Here is a 16,352-nt window from a genome sequence, read left to right as displayed (position 1 = left end):
AAATTTAAAAACATAGTGTAAGATATACATAAAATGCTATTTTTCTTGCCTTATGACGTATATTTTGTTTTCTTATGCCAAATTTTACGTAGTGAATCACTATGAGTGTAACTATTTGTATTCCAAATGTAATTTATTTATGAAACGATTGTAAGATTACCTCGGGTGAAGAATAACTTATTCTGCATCCTGGATGATGAATAGTAACACTATATATATATATGACGAATGTTTACTACCACCAGTGGTAGTTACCACCACTTGAGTTTTGTATGTTGTATATAGTATCTATCAAATCGCGGAGTATGTATGTGTAGTATGTAGTATATAAGATATTTAGATAGTATATATACTATTTTTTGATAGTATGTATCATATTTTGAGTATGCTTCTTTTTGCGTACAAATATGTACGTATTTCACAAATATAATAAAAACCATGGACTAACTTGTAATTTTTTTCATGTAACTCAATTTAAAGTATATTATATATAATATGAACGTACTTATAATGATAAAGCATATATATGTTCATGTCTTTTTGCTTGCCCTGTCGTTGTTGTTTGCTTGTGATAGTATTTTACTTTCTCTAGTAATATGAAAATACCAAAAAGGCAGTGATTGAAATCTTAACCTTCCTATGTTTGTTTGTTTCTTTCTTTCCCTATAATCTTCAAGAACAAGCATTGATAGTTTATGTTTATTTTCTGTTTTCATCACCCAAAATTGTGTGATCTAGCTTTAGTCTTGCGTCGTTGATGACCGCCTAGTCCCTAAGGAGAACTTCGACAACCCGCAGTTTGGGTGTAAAACCCCATTGTACTACAACCAATCACTTTATCTTGAGGATTACATATATTCACCATATTTTAAGGACCCTGATAAGTGTCACGTGTGGCACAAAGCAATTCTGCCCTGGCATTTTTTATGGCAACTTTAGTTACATGAGGATGGCACATTTAGTTGTGAAGCATGGCAACTTTCTGTTTGATGGCAAGTTCAGTTTTGGGGGGGTTTTATGGCAATTTTTTAGTTGTAAAAACGTGAGGGTGGTGTTACTTCGTGCCACACGTGTGGCACTTATCATTTGGGTATTTTAGTGCTTTGATCTGGTTCTGTATTAAAAATAGCACCTTAATTACCCTTAATTCGCATTAGGATCACGCCGACATGGGAGGGTAGGACAAAGATGTTACACAAGCTGTTACTGCAGGCACGTGCAACTATTTATGGGATGCATGCCTACATATGCTTAATGAATTGGAGCTAGTTTGCTATCGCTCTATGTTATGACTTTTGCATAATGAATCTCATCTGAGCAAACCCACTATTTACTTCCATGCCTACACTTTTCATTATTGTTTCTCTCTTTAAACTTTAAAGTTACTACTACACTCTGCTACTATTTTGCAATATTGTACTTACTACTGCTACCGTTACTACGTCACTACTGCTATCATATATCATACTAATAAATTATTGCAAGCAAGTTAGCTATCCAGGTGTGGTTAAATTGACAACTCAACTGCTAAGACTTATTAATATTCTTTGGCTCCCCTTGTATCGAATCAATAAATTTTGATTGAAATACTTCCCTCGAAAATTGTTGCAACCCCTACACTTGTGGGTCATCAGCCACCCCCCATTCACAGTATCGGTCTCCCAACGAGGTGTGTGCTCCCAAGGTATGTAGTGCAAGGGATAATGCTAGCGGGTGGTGGACACTCGCAACATTGCCCGCACCCTCGCCAGTATAACTCTGTTGTATCGTGCTTCGCGGCATTGCCCTGGCTTCTTGGAGCGCGGATAGGAGATCGTGCTTCGCGGGGGGCGGCTCGCTGGCACGCAATCAGGGGGGGTGCAGTTACATAGCGGCGACTAGCTCGCCGACATGGAGTCGGGGGAGGGTGGGAGTGGGTTGCGTGGCATCTGGTTTGATGGGTAAATGATTTGGAGGACCGCAAGACGTGTGGTCGTGTGCAGGTGGAGGGATGTGACATGTGAGACACATGATTAGATTTGATCTCACAACACGTGTGTGACAAGTGGAGACTTAGGCCGATCAGCCTAACAGTATCGTTTATTTTTTGTTGATATTAAGGGCATCCCCAATGTTGTCCCTCAAATCGCCCGCAAACGTCCATATTGAGGGGGTGTTTTTCGCCATCCAAAGCGGTGTCGCAAACATCCACGTACATGTCCATGCGTCTGAATTCCTTCAAACAAGCCACAAACTGGGACGAGGTTTGCAGGACTCCGGACCTCTTCCATGTAGGAGTCCGACACCATCGGCCCACTCAAATCCGCTATCCCGAATCACTTTTTCCCATTCTGTCCCTTTCCCCTTGCTCTGTAACTGCATCCTCCTAGCCCGATGTCGTCACTCTAACACTACGGCCGCCGCCCAAGCCTACCCGGACACCCCCTCGCCCTCACGTGCTTGCCCGCCTTCGACTACGACGTTGTCCAACCAGGATCCGCCCACAACCAGGTATCCTCTGCCCCCTGCCGACACCGTCCAAGCCGGACACCACGTTTGGCAAGTGTTCACACAAATGCCATTGGGCTTGTTTTTTGTTTTTTGTTTTTCGTTGTTTCTTCTGAGCAAGAACGATGGTGGGGTACTCCGTGAGGGGGCATTAGTTGTTGTGTTGTGTGATGTGAGGTTGGTGAAAAGTATGCACTTTGTAAGCATGAAGCAAGGGGGTGTTTTGGTTTCCTAAGCAAAAGCACTTCGCGCTTTACAACTTGCACGTGATCCATGATTGTGATGTTAATTCGCTATTGCGATGTTAATTCGCTAACCCATCGTTGGTACATCATCTCAAACTCTATCGTGAAGTATTGCAGCGCAATTGCACAAGTGGAGAGGTTGCCAATGAGCGTGTCAATAAAGATCCTAAGTTTTGCTTCTTGCTCTACAAGTTGGTCAATTTATTCATTCACTCATTGTTGCAACTTGATAATCATCACGTTGTATAGCTACCACACGCTGCCTTGTTATTCCACAGAACGAGGGGGGGCCATTCAAGTTTATGCATTGTTGAGGCACATCTTGATTACCAACATTTGCACATACTGATGCATTGTTGGACTCTAGAAACATTGAACTTGTCGCATGTTATTTATGGACAGATTGTTGGACTCTAGTAACGTTGAACTTGTTACTTGCACGTTATTTATGGACAAACTGTACAGGAAAAAAAAACGAAGAGAACGTTTGATGGACAGGGTTCCATGTTCGCAGACAGACGGTGAATCTGTTTTGCGGGTTGGAGATGTCCTAACATTACACTTGACTAACCAAACAGTTTACGTTTTCGGTAGATGCCGTTTACATTCCTAGTGTCAGAGATGCATGTGCGTTACACAGACAGCAATCATTGGAAAATAGCAAAGTCATTAATGAGGGTGAAATAGAACATGTTACAGAAGGATACCAGCAACAGCGTGCTATGGTATTTTCATTCGGACGGAAAACCAAGTCATGACAAGAACAAATGACACACGACACCCGATATGGTACTTCAAAATGAAGTTCTATACAACCAAAAGGTGGATCTTCATTATGCCCATTATATGTACCTCCAAGACGAAATAGAGGCATAAATCACACCATGTTGAAGCATCAAAGAGTTTTTACAATAAGGCTTAGGTTAGATCATCCTCATCATCCTCTTGTTTCTTCAGCTCATTCTTTGCCCTCAGCAGCAGTGTCGTTTTCCAAGGATCCTGAACAACAAATGCAGTCACTCCAAACATACACAACTACACACCTTACCATGATATAAGTTGTAGTTTCAGTCGAATGAATGGCATATGAGTTGTTTATTTTTACATGGTTACAGAGAACAAACTTGCAGCATGCCTTTGCCATATAAATGACACACCAATGGGTAAGACTAAAAACCAGACTACACTACAACATACCAGGCGTGTCATGCCGTCAAATTCCTTGATGGCATCAGTAAATTTGGCAACATCTCCATCGTCCATTGATGCAGCAAGATCCTACAATAAAAACCCAAAATCCTAGATAACTATCACTATACTTCATGATAACCAATGGATACAATTTTTACTATTAAAGCCAGGAAATGCAATGATCAAAAGGGACAAGTGTTGCAACGGAAAGGAAAATAAATGTTGTATCATACAGCTAAAAGTTTGTATTCACGAGTTCCTGAGAAAGTCGGATCGATTTCCTGCAAATGGTAAAACAACTTTAGAAATAAAGCAATGGCAGAAAATAACTGGTTGAGATTTCAACAGAGCAATATACACCTGGTATCTCTCCAACGAATTTTGTATAGCAACAGCATCAGCTCTACATAGTTGGCAGATCCCTGCATTAAGGAGGATGCCTCTGACACTATACTTCAGCAGATTGTTGTTAATTGATTGACGAGCAATTTCTTCAAAAATCTCAGTTGCCTTTGGGTACCTAAAACATAGAAATTGGCATGAGAGATAGCATTGAATGTTGTAGTGACACAGTACGAGTTAAATACATACTCACTCAGGTCTCTATGGAAGCTGTCGTTTGAAAAAAAAACACTAGTAATATATTTACAATCTACAAATATTTGTTGGATATACTTAAGTCCCAAACAAGTTGGGGTAGGCTAGAGCTGAAACCCATAAGATCTCAAAACCAACTCATGGTTCTGGCACGTGGATAGCTAACTTCCACACACATATATATATCAACATGGGTTTTTTAACACCTGATGGCTATGCCGCCCCATTTTATCTCCGTTAAATGCATACCTCGTGATCTGTGCGACCACTATGCTATCGTCTTTTCTCTATCGGGATTCAATTAATGAAGCATGCTAATGATCACACTAATATATTCAAGCAGAGCATGTGTCAGACTATGGGTATCAAAATCTCAAAATCATTAATACTTAAACCATCTAATTTAACTCAACACAGATGTACAAAAATGATATAACTTCATAAGTTTCTATAATAATACAAAAAAGTTGGTTCGTGAGTAAGACTTAGATTCCCTAAAAAAAATTCCCCATGAACTCAAATAAGATCCCCCCAAAATGGATCGATGCGTATACACATAATCAACATTGCATTTTGTTACTACTCAGTGAATGAACTCATCTTGGTGCAATTAGACAAATGAAAAATTAATCAATGGCAAACCTAAAAGATGCTACATGGATCTCAAAACCAGATCAAACGGAAGCTAGAGGGGTGGTATAGCCCCCAGGTGGCAAAGGCATATAGTAATGTATTCACCACCCAGGGTGCAGAATAAGTCATTTTGCACCCGAGGTTTTCTTATGCCATTTCATTAAGAATTTACGTTTGGTATACAAATAGCTATGTTCATATCGATTCACTACGGAAAAAATTGGCATAAGCAAACTAAGATAAGTCACAAAACCACAAAATGTAAATTGTAATGCATGTTTTATGCTATGTTTCTTCGTTTGTAATTTTTAAGTTGCATCAAATATTTTTATAAGGATATACATTTTCTTACATTCTCCTTTGACTTCCGGTGTAAGAACAAATTTGCGGGACGTAAAAAATATATATAGGCGCCCCAGAGTATCATAACAGAAGTAAACAAATGAGGATACCAGATAGATTAATAACACCCACAACCTAGAAGGCTAGAACAAAAAAGACATGCTCATGAAGCATAAATTTGAGAAGGATGCTAATTCAAGAAGCATAAATTTCTGGGCAAATCTGCAAGACTATTGCAGAAGCTCATGACTTTGAACTCTGAAACCAATTGTCCCAGGTTCTGACGTGTATCGAGCTAACAGCACATGAAAGTAGTCTTACTGTTCCAACTGCGCAGCAATTTCTGCAACTTTCTGCTTAATGGTGTTTGATTGAGATGTCTGTCCTTCACTGTCGAAAAGATCAGCGGCCCTTTCTAGGTAATCTGAAGCCTTCTCCAAATCCTGTTCTTGCTGATAAATCTCACCAATGTCCTGAAAATGCACAAAAATGAGATCTCTCTCCTGTTGAAATAAGTCTTCATGCAATGATAAAGATTGAATTGAAGGAAAGATTTACCTTGCAGTATCTTGCAGCCATGCTCAATCTACCAATTTCCAGAAAAAGATTAACAGCCTGGTCTAGCGCTTGCGCAGCTTCTGCATAAAATGGAAACATTTGTAGGAGCTAAATGAGAAAGGTGGAATAAGAATAAAAGAAATTACAGGGAACATTAAACAGCACACATAATGAATGATATATGCAACAAAAATGAAATTTATATTTCCCTAGTTCCAAATGTTTTCAAGATTCCGATCTTAGAGATGCAATGCTTTGGCTCGGTTTGGTATACCAGTGGCTTGGTTAGTTGGAAGCTCCTTAGGATGGTCGTACCTTTTCATGAGGTGTAAAAGTTTTTTCTACTAAAACTAGTAAGATTCCCCTAACTCCAAATTACACAGTTCAGCACACTGATGATAAGTTATGTTCAATACTACAAAGCTCTCAAAGACTGTACTCCTTCTAACAAACATTTGCTTTGATGAATTATAAATTCATTGGGAGAAGTTCAAAATATCATATATCAGACGCATATCGGTCAGGCCACCCAAAAAAGGATGTGACCGGGATATCGGTCGATATTACTTGTAATACCGGTCTATACACAGTATCAGCAGCCAGCTGATACCACGATATCATCAAATACAATTAGGACAATGACTGGGACTGGATAAACAGCTAAGTTTGCATAAAATCACTAAGTACTTTATGTCCTTAGCAGTTGGCACGATTCATTCCCTTGTTTATTTTTGTAGTTAATCAAGTTGACTGAGGTTAGATAGAACTTCCTTTCAATGGTTTTGAGAATGGTGGTAACTGGTAAAAGTATAAATAACTGGTCCAAAGCTGATCCAGTTTAATGGAAGAGAGTTGTTACTAAATCAGAAGAAGTGCAGCAAAATTGGATCACGCTGGTTGTGATGACATGAGGTAAGGAAAAAAAGTACAGAATCGAAGAATGTTTAAAGGCGAAGGATATGTATCATGCGCGGTAAATTGTAGAAAGAAATACCCTGAGGTGAGAATTTTTTGTAGCAGTTTGCAGCTTCCACATAAGCTGAGGCAGCTTCATGCTTACTATCACCCTGTCAGGCATGGTAATAAGCAACATAAGCATCTCACTGAAATTGCACCATTGATCAAGATGACAAAACTGATAACTCAGATAACCAAACCAACCTTCATATGGCAATTAGCAATCTTGATATACACAGATGCAGCTCTGTTCCCTGCAAACCAAGTTGGTAGCAACATCGATAGAATAAGGGGATGTGTGCTTAGACACTAAGCCATTAAACAAACTCGGAAATGCAGATCAAGGGCAGTAGTCATACTCCAATGCATAGCATAGTTACTCAATTAGTGATTCGCTGGGTTCATGCTTCGCAAGTTACTACCTCGTATGAATCTGGTTCGCTAGGGGGTATACATCTCTGTTTCGCGAATCAGAGCAATGGTTCGCAAACACACTATATTCGATTCGATATTCGCCACCAGTATGTATATCGATACATAAATACTCTTCTTTAGTGGAGTATAATACTCTGGAAACAGCAGAGAATATTCTAGCCCACCAACAACCCTAGGGCCTAATCGTGACCCTCATCCAGCTGCCTCACATCCTGCTTACTCCAGCCGCTGCTACTCAACATCTGTAGAGTTGCAACTTACCACTGCATCCATGCTTGACTGCAACCTACCACCGCATCCATGCTTGACTGTAACCTACCACCGCACCCATGCTTGACTGCAACCTACCACGGCATCCCTGCTTGACTGCAACCTACCACCGCATCCATGCTTGACTGCAACTACCCGTTACCTGTGTCCCCTCGGGTAATTATTCTATTACGAGACAGGGATGGGCCAAATGTATTACCCAGCGGATGGGACATGGACGGGGATGGGACAGTGTTACCCGCCTTACCCGTCTAAATCTGACTAGTGGGAACCTTAAACCCTAGCTCCTGCCCATCTAACTGGAAATTTCCAGCTGCCCGAGCAGGCATGCCCAAAAAACACCTGAACCCCTAGCAACCGAGCCCAAAGGCCCCCAAAAAACCTAACCTAGCCTAATCCAAAGTCTAAATTGATATTGCGTAGTGTGCTGTTAGTGCTGGTGCAGGTTTACCCGCGGGGACGGGCTTGGGTTGCCCCTCAGCTCCTCCCAGCAAATTGCCTATTCTTTTCTCCCTGAACGCGCCTGCGGCTGGGTGACCACAGCGAAGCACGGCAGTACATTGGGCCAAGCAAAAGGGCTGAGCTTCAGAGATACACTTGGAAACTGTTTAGTTGGAGTCTGGGATTCAACTTTTCTGATTCACAAATCATGGTATGAATCGTCACTTCAAGAGCAAACGGATGCAAACAGGAGGGGTCTCAAACCCCGATCTGGATTTGAAGCCCATTCCCCTGAATCCGGTAACTAAGCCCCAATGCTTTGCAATGACACAACTAAGCCAACCAGACCTATATAGACACACGACAACAGAACTTGCAACCCTAGTCGGAATCTCTACTATTTAAGGGGAGTTTGTAAGTCGTTCGTTTCGTCCCCTGCAGTCATTAATGCGAAAACAATCTGGAAACTGAACGCCGAATCAATTTTGAAAACAAGCCATTAATGCAATTTATTAGCTAGACAGTTAATTAGATGTACAGTTAATTAGGTCCGTTTAAGATGTTCTGCGACGAATCTAGTATTTGGAAACCGAGCCATTAATTAGCCATTAATTAGCCAGACAGTTAATTGGGTCTGCTTAAATAGGGATTTCTTTCCAGCAGTCTAATACTCCCTCTGATCCATAATAAATGTCGCAGTTTTAAACTAAGGTCCCTTCGACCCATAATCAGTGTTGTAGTTTTAAACTAAGGTTGCAACATATTATGGATCGGAGGGAGTAATAAAAAGGGGAGCTGCTTCATGGCTCGCCGGCCCTATAATCCAAAATGGAGGGAATAACTTCACCCATTGTTGTTTTTCTCTCGTACCCAAGTATGTCAACCGATTTGTCTACGTATAACGGAATTAGGCTTTCCATCTAAATAATCAATAGATCAGGCAGCAGCAAGGGTTTCTACGCTAGGGCTTCTACGCTGCCACCACATCTCCCTCTACAACTTTATGGTCGGCTCCGACAGCTATGCACTAATTGCTCATTAACCGGACACAGGTACCTCATCGACCACAGAAACAAAGGTGGCTCCCCCACGATGACTATGCTGACGCCCCGGCTGCCTGCACCGGTGGCCGTGCTAGGTCGCGCAACAACGCTTATTACCCATCAATCAGCAGGCGGCATGACACTCTAGCGTCCCCATCCGCTGTTGGCATGTGACAGAGCACAAGGAGACCTGGGTGGTTGGTTCGAGCGACAACCCCAGGATCGGATCTAAAACCCAACCTGACCTCTCACCTCGCCACCCTTATCCGGGCAAGAGCGGGCAGGCACCAACATCGTCACAGCCACCATGGCCAAGGACAATCTTTCACACGCCACCACTCTTCGATATTGTTTCATCCCGCAGCAACGCACGGTATTTAGCTAGTAAAAGTAGACAACTAAGAACCTGATCTGAACTAGAAAGAGAGCGCCAACATATGTATATACATGTGGGATAAGTCCACCAGATCCCGCTCATGGAACCTTATAAAAAGAGTTGGAAATCAAACCAAACCGCACCGCACAATCAATTCAGTAGCCTCCTCAAGCGAAACTATCAAACAGCTCCCTCCCCTCAAACTCGAGATCGGCACAAGAGAATTGGGCGTCAATAATCTAAACACGGTTTACTGACTAAAAATAACACCAGAATACGCGGCACAATAATAGATCCACAGCCCAAAAATCTCATTTTAACCCCAGCGGGTCGCCGGCCAGGATCCTGCCCAGATCGAGCGGCAGATCTTGCCCGTGTAGAGGGAAGAAAGCGTAGCGAAATTTGGGGCAAAAGAATCCGCCGATCGGGGACGGCGCGGTAGGAATGGGAAAGAACGGAGGCGTCGTGAACTCACAGTTCTTCGAGAGCTTGAAAAAGTTGGCGGCCTTATCGTATAGGTCGGCGGCGTCCTCGTACTTGGAGCCGAAGAGCCCCCAGCCGGAGAGCTTCTTATCCGCCTTCCTCTCCGTGTCGTCACCGCGAGCCTCGTGGTCCCCCATCGCTGCCGACGGGCCGCTGCTCCGATCGCTTGTGCCGGCGGCGAAGCGACCAAGATTTGTTGCGGGGGAGGAGCAGAAAACGAAGGGAGAGGAGGAAGGGGATCGGAAACGCAGCACGCGACCCCGCAAACAAAAAAAGGAAACGCGGCACGCGGGCCTGTAGTGGGCTTGCCTAGGAGCCGCGAGGGGGCGGTTTACTTCGGGTTTTTTAATTCATTGTCTCCAAAAAAAACTTCGGTTTTTTCAAGCGGGTTTTTCTAGCTCGGCCATTGAACCTAGTGTGCCCGAGGTGTGGCCACACACGGGGAAGATGCATTTGTTGAACTGGGGCAAACTTGGATGAAGAACAATCAATTCTTTCTTGTGCGTGGAGAGTATTTCAGGCGAAAGAAATTATGTTTTGTAATAATTGATGATTTCATAAGCCTTCGCATGCATAGATATGGCCAACAAACTATGATCTAATTTTATTCCTCTTTAACTTTGTTTAGATCATCCCTTGTTTTGCAAGTCGTGAAATTCTGAATGTTGCAGGTTCTAATCCATCAATATATGATGGTTGAGGGTCACCTTGAAATGAAAAATGGATTTAACTTCCCGGTTATGATCAAGAATGAAGGAGATCAAACCTTATTTTTTGTTGCCCCGGTTTGGGAGGATTCGCCAGGCATAGATGCTTGATGTGGGGACGAGCATCGAGATACACATTCTCCACCAACACGAACTTGACATCATGGTACGCTTGCCCAATGATCCAGTGATCCCCCGTGTAAGTCTTCATGACCATAAATAGGTGGACCTCCAGATCGCTAACCCACGCTGCTCGAGGTGGAATGGCGACTCGCAGTCGCCGCCTAACGCTGGCGATCCGGCCTACCCTGCCCTCACCGGCGTCGTCCTCCAAGCCAGGGGGTTCCAGTGGATCTCGGTTCTCATGCCTCTGCTCGGATTATGGATCTTCCGATGACGAGGGCGGGCCGGCCGTTGGGATCAGGATGGCGATGGATGTGCTAGCCGATGATGAGACATATATAGTGGACCCCGATGGTTCGCCCGAGAAGGAAGACGGAGGCCGAGATCGTGCGCGAATTTTGGGAGGATGTCGGGTTTCCAACCCCGGCATCGCGGTTCTGGGAGAGACGGTCATCCTCGCCGTCGGAGACTACCTCAGGCCACGCGGGTATGGAGTTGATGTCTTGAAGGGTTCAGATCGATGTCATATAAGATGGGACAAAGGATCAATCAAGGGATGCACCACCGATTGGATCAACGACGACTGCACCGTCACGCCGGAGTACTCCATCCTCGGCATCTCGCTTGAGGGTGTCACGAGCTCCTCGGATGGGCGCATGGAGAGGCCCCCTACCATCGCGCCGGATCACGCCGCCGCTCGTGTTGGGCCATTCTTGGCTGCGGCCAAGCACGTGCCCGCAGTGGTTCGCGGTGGCTCTCCAGCGCTGGTTCTGTCGCCCAGATCGCGGGATTGACGGGGACGCGATCAACGCCTATTCAAAATGCTGCTGAGTCAATGGGTGGGCCCATATTGCATGATTTTACATGGGCCTATCTACGTCGGCGTATGAAGGCCTTGTGGTCGGGCTATCCTGATTCATCTGCATCAACTGTGCGTTTGTCGTCTCCTTCCTGTGAGCCGACAGTTTCCTCCAACTCGACAGCGACCTCATCGTCAATGCCCCCCCTGCCAGCGATGTCTTCAACTCCTGCTGTCAGCGAAGTCCGCTCCTTCGTGGCTGTTGCGGCGTCTCTGCCATGCCCAGTGGCGATCCTGTCCAGATCGGCGGGATTAACAAAGACGCGATCAACGCCGACTCAAAATCATGCTGAGTCAAGGGATGGGCCCATATTGCATGATTTTACATGGGCCTATCTATGTCGGCGTATGAAGGCCTTGTGGTCGGGCTACCCGATGGCGTCTCAGCCGCGAGAGGACACGAAGGATCGGACACACATACATGCAACTGGACGGATGCCAACCATGCAGTATGAGATGATGGGTAATACTCCCTCCATTCCTAAATATAAGTCTTTGTAGAGATTCCACTATGAACCATATACGGATGTATATAGATGCATTTTAGAGTATAGATTCACTCATTCTGCTCCGTATGTAGTCCATAGTGTAATCTCTACAAAGACTTATATTTAGGAACACAGGGAGTACAAAGGACGTGCATGTCCATCCATCTCACATGCATGCACTACGCCCGGTGCCATTCCAGCCGACCGAGTAGTTGGGCAACACCCAGCCGTCCCACATGCATCCGCTCGGGTTGATGCCACTCCAGCCAACCGACTAGCTGGGCAGCACGCAGGTTGCACCCGCCCAGCCAACAAACGTCCAGGTGGCGGACACGGCAGATGGTTTGGAAGGTCCGGACCTGGGAGGCTGTGTCCCCGACCCGACCATTCCTGTTCAGGAGCTGCTGGAGCAGTGCAGAGCCGCTTCATCGTCGTCGACGACGACGACCCCTTCTACACTGACCGCTACGACACCAACATTCATGTCTTCGACGGTTGCTGTTGGAGAGGGGATTTCTACACCACCATCATCCCCTCCGTCAGCACCCACGCACTCGCAACAACCATCATCCGAGGTGACGCCGGTCCCTAACACGCTTCTGACGGCGGCCTCGTCGCTAGAGCCGACGGTTGAGACTGTCGGGGAGGGGGTTGCTACTTCACCATCATCCCCTCCTTCGGCAGCAGAGCCGGCGCCACGACCACAATTGGGGTTGACTCCTACACGCCGAAGTTGTCGGCATATGATTGCCGAAGATGGTTCTACGGACACAGATGAGGACTCCTTAGCCAAGGCTATGCGGCGTAAAGCAGCACACAACCTCGACAATCAAGGTATTGCGTCGTCATCCAAATCCTTTTTAGCCTTTTTCGATACCGCCATCGTTTCTAAGTTGAATAATGTGGGTGTTAGTATTGGAAAGAATCAGAAGGAGATTTCTATTTCGACTAACGCTTTGAAACATTTGGAATATGACCGATTAAAAGTTACTCCACGTGTTTCTAGCCAGTCTTATGTCTCCCATACTGATGACAAGGAGTTGCATGCCACATCAGATGGTCAGCTACTCTCTCATTTAGTAGGGGCGATTTCGGATGTGGGTCTAGATGAACCCGGGCTTAGTTCATTGATTGAGCTTACATCATCTGGACGTAAATCAAAGACCGCACGTTCGAAAAAAGATAGTAAGTCCCATAAGAGGGCAAAGTGTTCTAAATCTCCTATTGTTTCCTCATGAATGGAATATTTTTTAATAGCAGAGGTCTTCGTGACCTGGCTAAACATTTATTCATTGTGGAATGTAATAGGGAATACAATCTAGATTTTTTGGCTATCTCTGAAACAGGGAGACGTGATTTCTCAATAAGTCTGCTTAACCGTCTTTTTGGCGGGATAGACTTTACTTGGGTTTCGCAACCACCAAGAGGTCGTTGTGGGGGAATTTTACTTGGCGTAAATACAAGGACTATGGATGTTTTGGCTAGTTCGAATGGTGAGTTTCACGTTAAACTCCATATTCGCAACAAGGCTGATGAGGACATGACTACCTTGGATATGACCAAATATATTGCATACATGTATATTTGTGAGGTGCATGGGACATTTGTACAATCCACATATGAAGACAAGGGAGAAAGAGATGTTTACTTGTTGTTCAATAAGTTCTCTCACGTCACTTTTGGACCAATAGAAGATAGAGCCCAAGTCTCTCACGTTCTGGACTCAGATTCAGACTGCACAGACACACCTGATTCAAAACTCCAAGAACTCTTTCACCCAGACTCCAAATTGGGTGATTCTTTTTTTGTTGGAAAGTAGATTTCATGATCTTTCCAACCCAATTGGAATCACCTTAAAATCTGTCTGGAGCGTTGAGTTATGAACGAAACAATCTGACACTGCAGCAGAATCCGAGTCAAACTACAAGTTCAAAGGTGTTACGTCACCTCCACTTGGGCCCATTGGCCTTGTACGACCTAGGGTTAGTTTTAGGCTTCCTTGGGACGTCCTCCCACCTCCTTGGCCGCCACCCCTTGCTCCTATATAAGTAGATCCATCTAATAGCTTTTTCTTTGGGGATTTGTTTAGTTAAAAGTTAGCCATTGCAACTTCGTGTACTTTGTTTGTGTCTAACGACCAGACCAAGACCGCTTACGGATCCCCACCTTTACCAATACTTCATATATACTCGCAATATTCAGATTACTTTTATCATATTCTTGCTTGTTCTTCGATTGCTTGAAGGAATAAACCTTCGTGGTCAGGTTGATTGTGCTCCGGCGTGGTCAATAACCTCTTGAAGTTGGTTTAGCGATTGCTAAGGCACAACATCGTGCACGTTTGAGTCGGATCGTCAAAGTCGACTCCACCAAATCGATAGTTATCATCTCATGGAAAGATCAGGACACCCTCGCCTCTATCAAGTGGTATCAGTTTTTAGGTTGCTCGGTGAGATTTTCCAGTTATCCCTAGATTCGATTTATTTTCTTACCTATTGTCCAAGAAAAAGCCACAAAAAAGTTAGATCTATTCATCCTTTGTCCTAGCCAGTCCAAGTCTTTGCAATTTTCTTTTTATTGTTTGCATTATTGAATTATCGGTTGCATCGTCGTGTCGAGTTGCTGGTCTTAGTGTCTAGTTCCTTTAGAGTTTCGAGTTTTGTTCACATTAGTCACGCCGCCGCTGCATCATTATCCCTTTCGCTGTCCACCATCCCATCCATCAATTTCCACCACGTGCTATGCACTGTTCATTGTCATAATCATAGTTGAGGTCATTCACATCTTCGCCTGATCCAATCTGCATCTTATCTAGTTTGTCTTGGAAAGAGGGAGAAAAAAAGATAGAGAAAAAAAGAAAAAAGGAAAGAAGAAAAAGAAAAGGAGAGAAGAAAAAGAAAAAAGTGTGAGAAAAAAAAGAGAGAAGAAAAAAAAATTCAGATCTATCTAGAATCAATCTCGTACCTGAATTCGGATTGGAATCTGTTTTGCGCACTATTTAGTAAAACAGGTGTATCTTCCTCATACGAAGTCCGTTTGGGCTTCGTGAGTACTTAAATTAAATAGCGACAAGCCGCATCTAAATAGTTATAGAAGCAAAATCGGCTTCTAAAATGGTCTTTTTGCCTTCCGAAGTTCGTGAACACAGCTTGTTCCAATTTTTCAGGCCAGTTTTAGAATTCTTTGACTCCTCATATCAATTCGGAATTGAGTGATTATTTTTGCATTGGAAAGCTTGAGTTAATAGCATTATTTGAAAGTTTATCAGAAAAAATGGCTCAAACTTTTCAAGAGCAAAGTTGGAGAGAGTTGTTGTATATCCTGCTTGGCAGTTGTTTTTCATCATTATCTTCACTGCCGTTGTGATCTTCACTTATATCTTGCTGTCCAGAGCTACTTAGTATCCTTCATTGATGCTAGTTGTGCTATGCCGTGACCTCATTAGTGTTCTAGGCTCGCGTCTCTAGTTCGGTCTAGCCTAGGACCAGCACAGTACCGTCGTTGAGCGTTTATTCAACATTGCATCTTTCAATTGATTATTGCTAAAAAAAATTGCTACCATATATAGCCAACCCAGCTCCACATATTTCTACACCGTGTATACGTACGTTCCCCTGGCAATCGCTTTACACAATCTTCAGAGTTACTTGACACCGCTGGTTGCCTGTCACCACCTGCCGCATGGTAAGAACTTGTAAGATATTGATATTTGCTTTACTGTGAGCACTTCACAACCACATCCTAGTAGTTCATTGGAACATTATTCTTGAATTTTGTTTCTTGTTTCTACTAATCATGACAGGTTCCGGAGATAGATGTTCTTGGACGATGGACACATCTTCACCATCACGAGAGTTGGGACAACACACACAAGCACATGGTCAGGTTATCTCTTTACCGTCATTTGATGGTAGATTTAATCCCACTATTTATCTCGCTTGGGTGCTTGAACTAGAACAAGTTTTTAGTCACCATGACTTTTCTGAACTTGAGCGAGTACGAGCTGACACTAGAGCATTTACTAGTTTTGCTTCTGTTTGGTGGAGTGTGCATTGTAAGAAAAACATTGATAACCAACCCACAACTTGGAAAGATTTGAAAGATGTAATGAGACAAC

The 16,352-nt window shown here is 43.8% G+C and overlaps 1 protein-coding gene across 1 annotated transcript; it reads right to left on the bottom strand.

Annotated features, from left to right (window-relative positions):
* Positions 1-3,382: 3,382 nt before the first annotated feature.
* LOC119341340 (alpha-soluble NSF attachment protein-like) lies at positions 3,383-10,333 on the bottom strand. Its single transcript, XM_037613220.1, has 9 exons — positions 10,051-10,333; positions 7,215-7,264; positions 7,048-7,120; positions 6,054-6,133; positions 5,817-5,968; positions 4,284-4,443; positions 4,157-4,204; positions 3,930-4,010; positions 3,383-3,731 (listed from the first exon to the last, which is right to left on the bottom strand). The coding sequence occupies exons 1-9, from the start codon at positions 10,193-10,195 to the stop codon at positions 3,651-3,653; spliced, it is 870 nt and encodes a 289-aa protein (XP_037469117.1). The 5' UTR covers positions 10,196-10,333; the 3' UTR covers positions 3,383-3,650.
* Between the last annotated feature and the right edge of the window lie 6,019 nt (positions 10,334-16,352).

This window comes from Triticum dicoccoides, chromosome 7B, assembly GCF_002162155.2.
Source record: "Triticum dicoccoides isolate Atlit2015 ecotype Zavitan chromosome 7B, WEW_v2.0, whole genome shotgun sequence".
Taxonomy (NCBI): Eukaryota; Viridiplantae; Streptophyta; class Magnoliopsida; order Poales; family Poaceae; genus Triticum; species Triticum dicoccoides.
The sequence above is the reverse complement of the archived record's forward strand: the minus strand, read 5'-3'. Positions and strand labels throughout refer to the sequence as shown.

Excerpts from the sequence above, each read along its gene's own strand:
- LOC119341340 (XM_037613220.1), bottom strand. The coding sequence starts at position 10,195 with ATGGGGGACCACGAGGCTCGCGGTGACGACACGGAGAGGAAGGCGGAT. Across the intron at positions 7,121-7,214 it reads TTGCTAATTGCCATATGAAG|GGTGATAGTAAGCATGAAGC; the intron begins GTTGGTTTGGTT and ends CATGCCTGACAG. Across the intron at positions 4,444-5,816 it reads ATTGCTGCGCAGTTGGAACA|GTACCCAAAGGCAACTGAGA; the intron begins GTAAGACTACTT and ends TCTATGTTTTAG.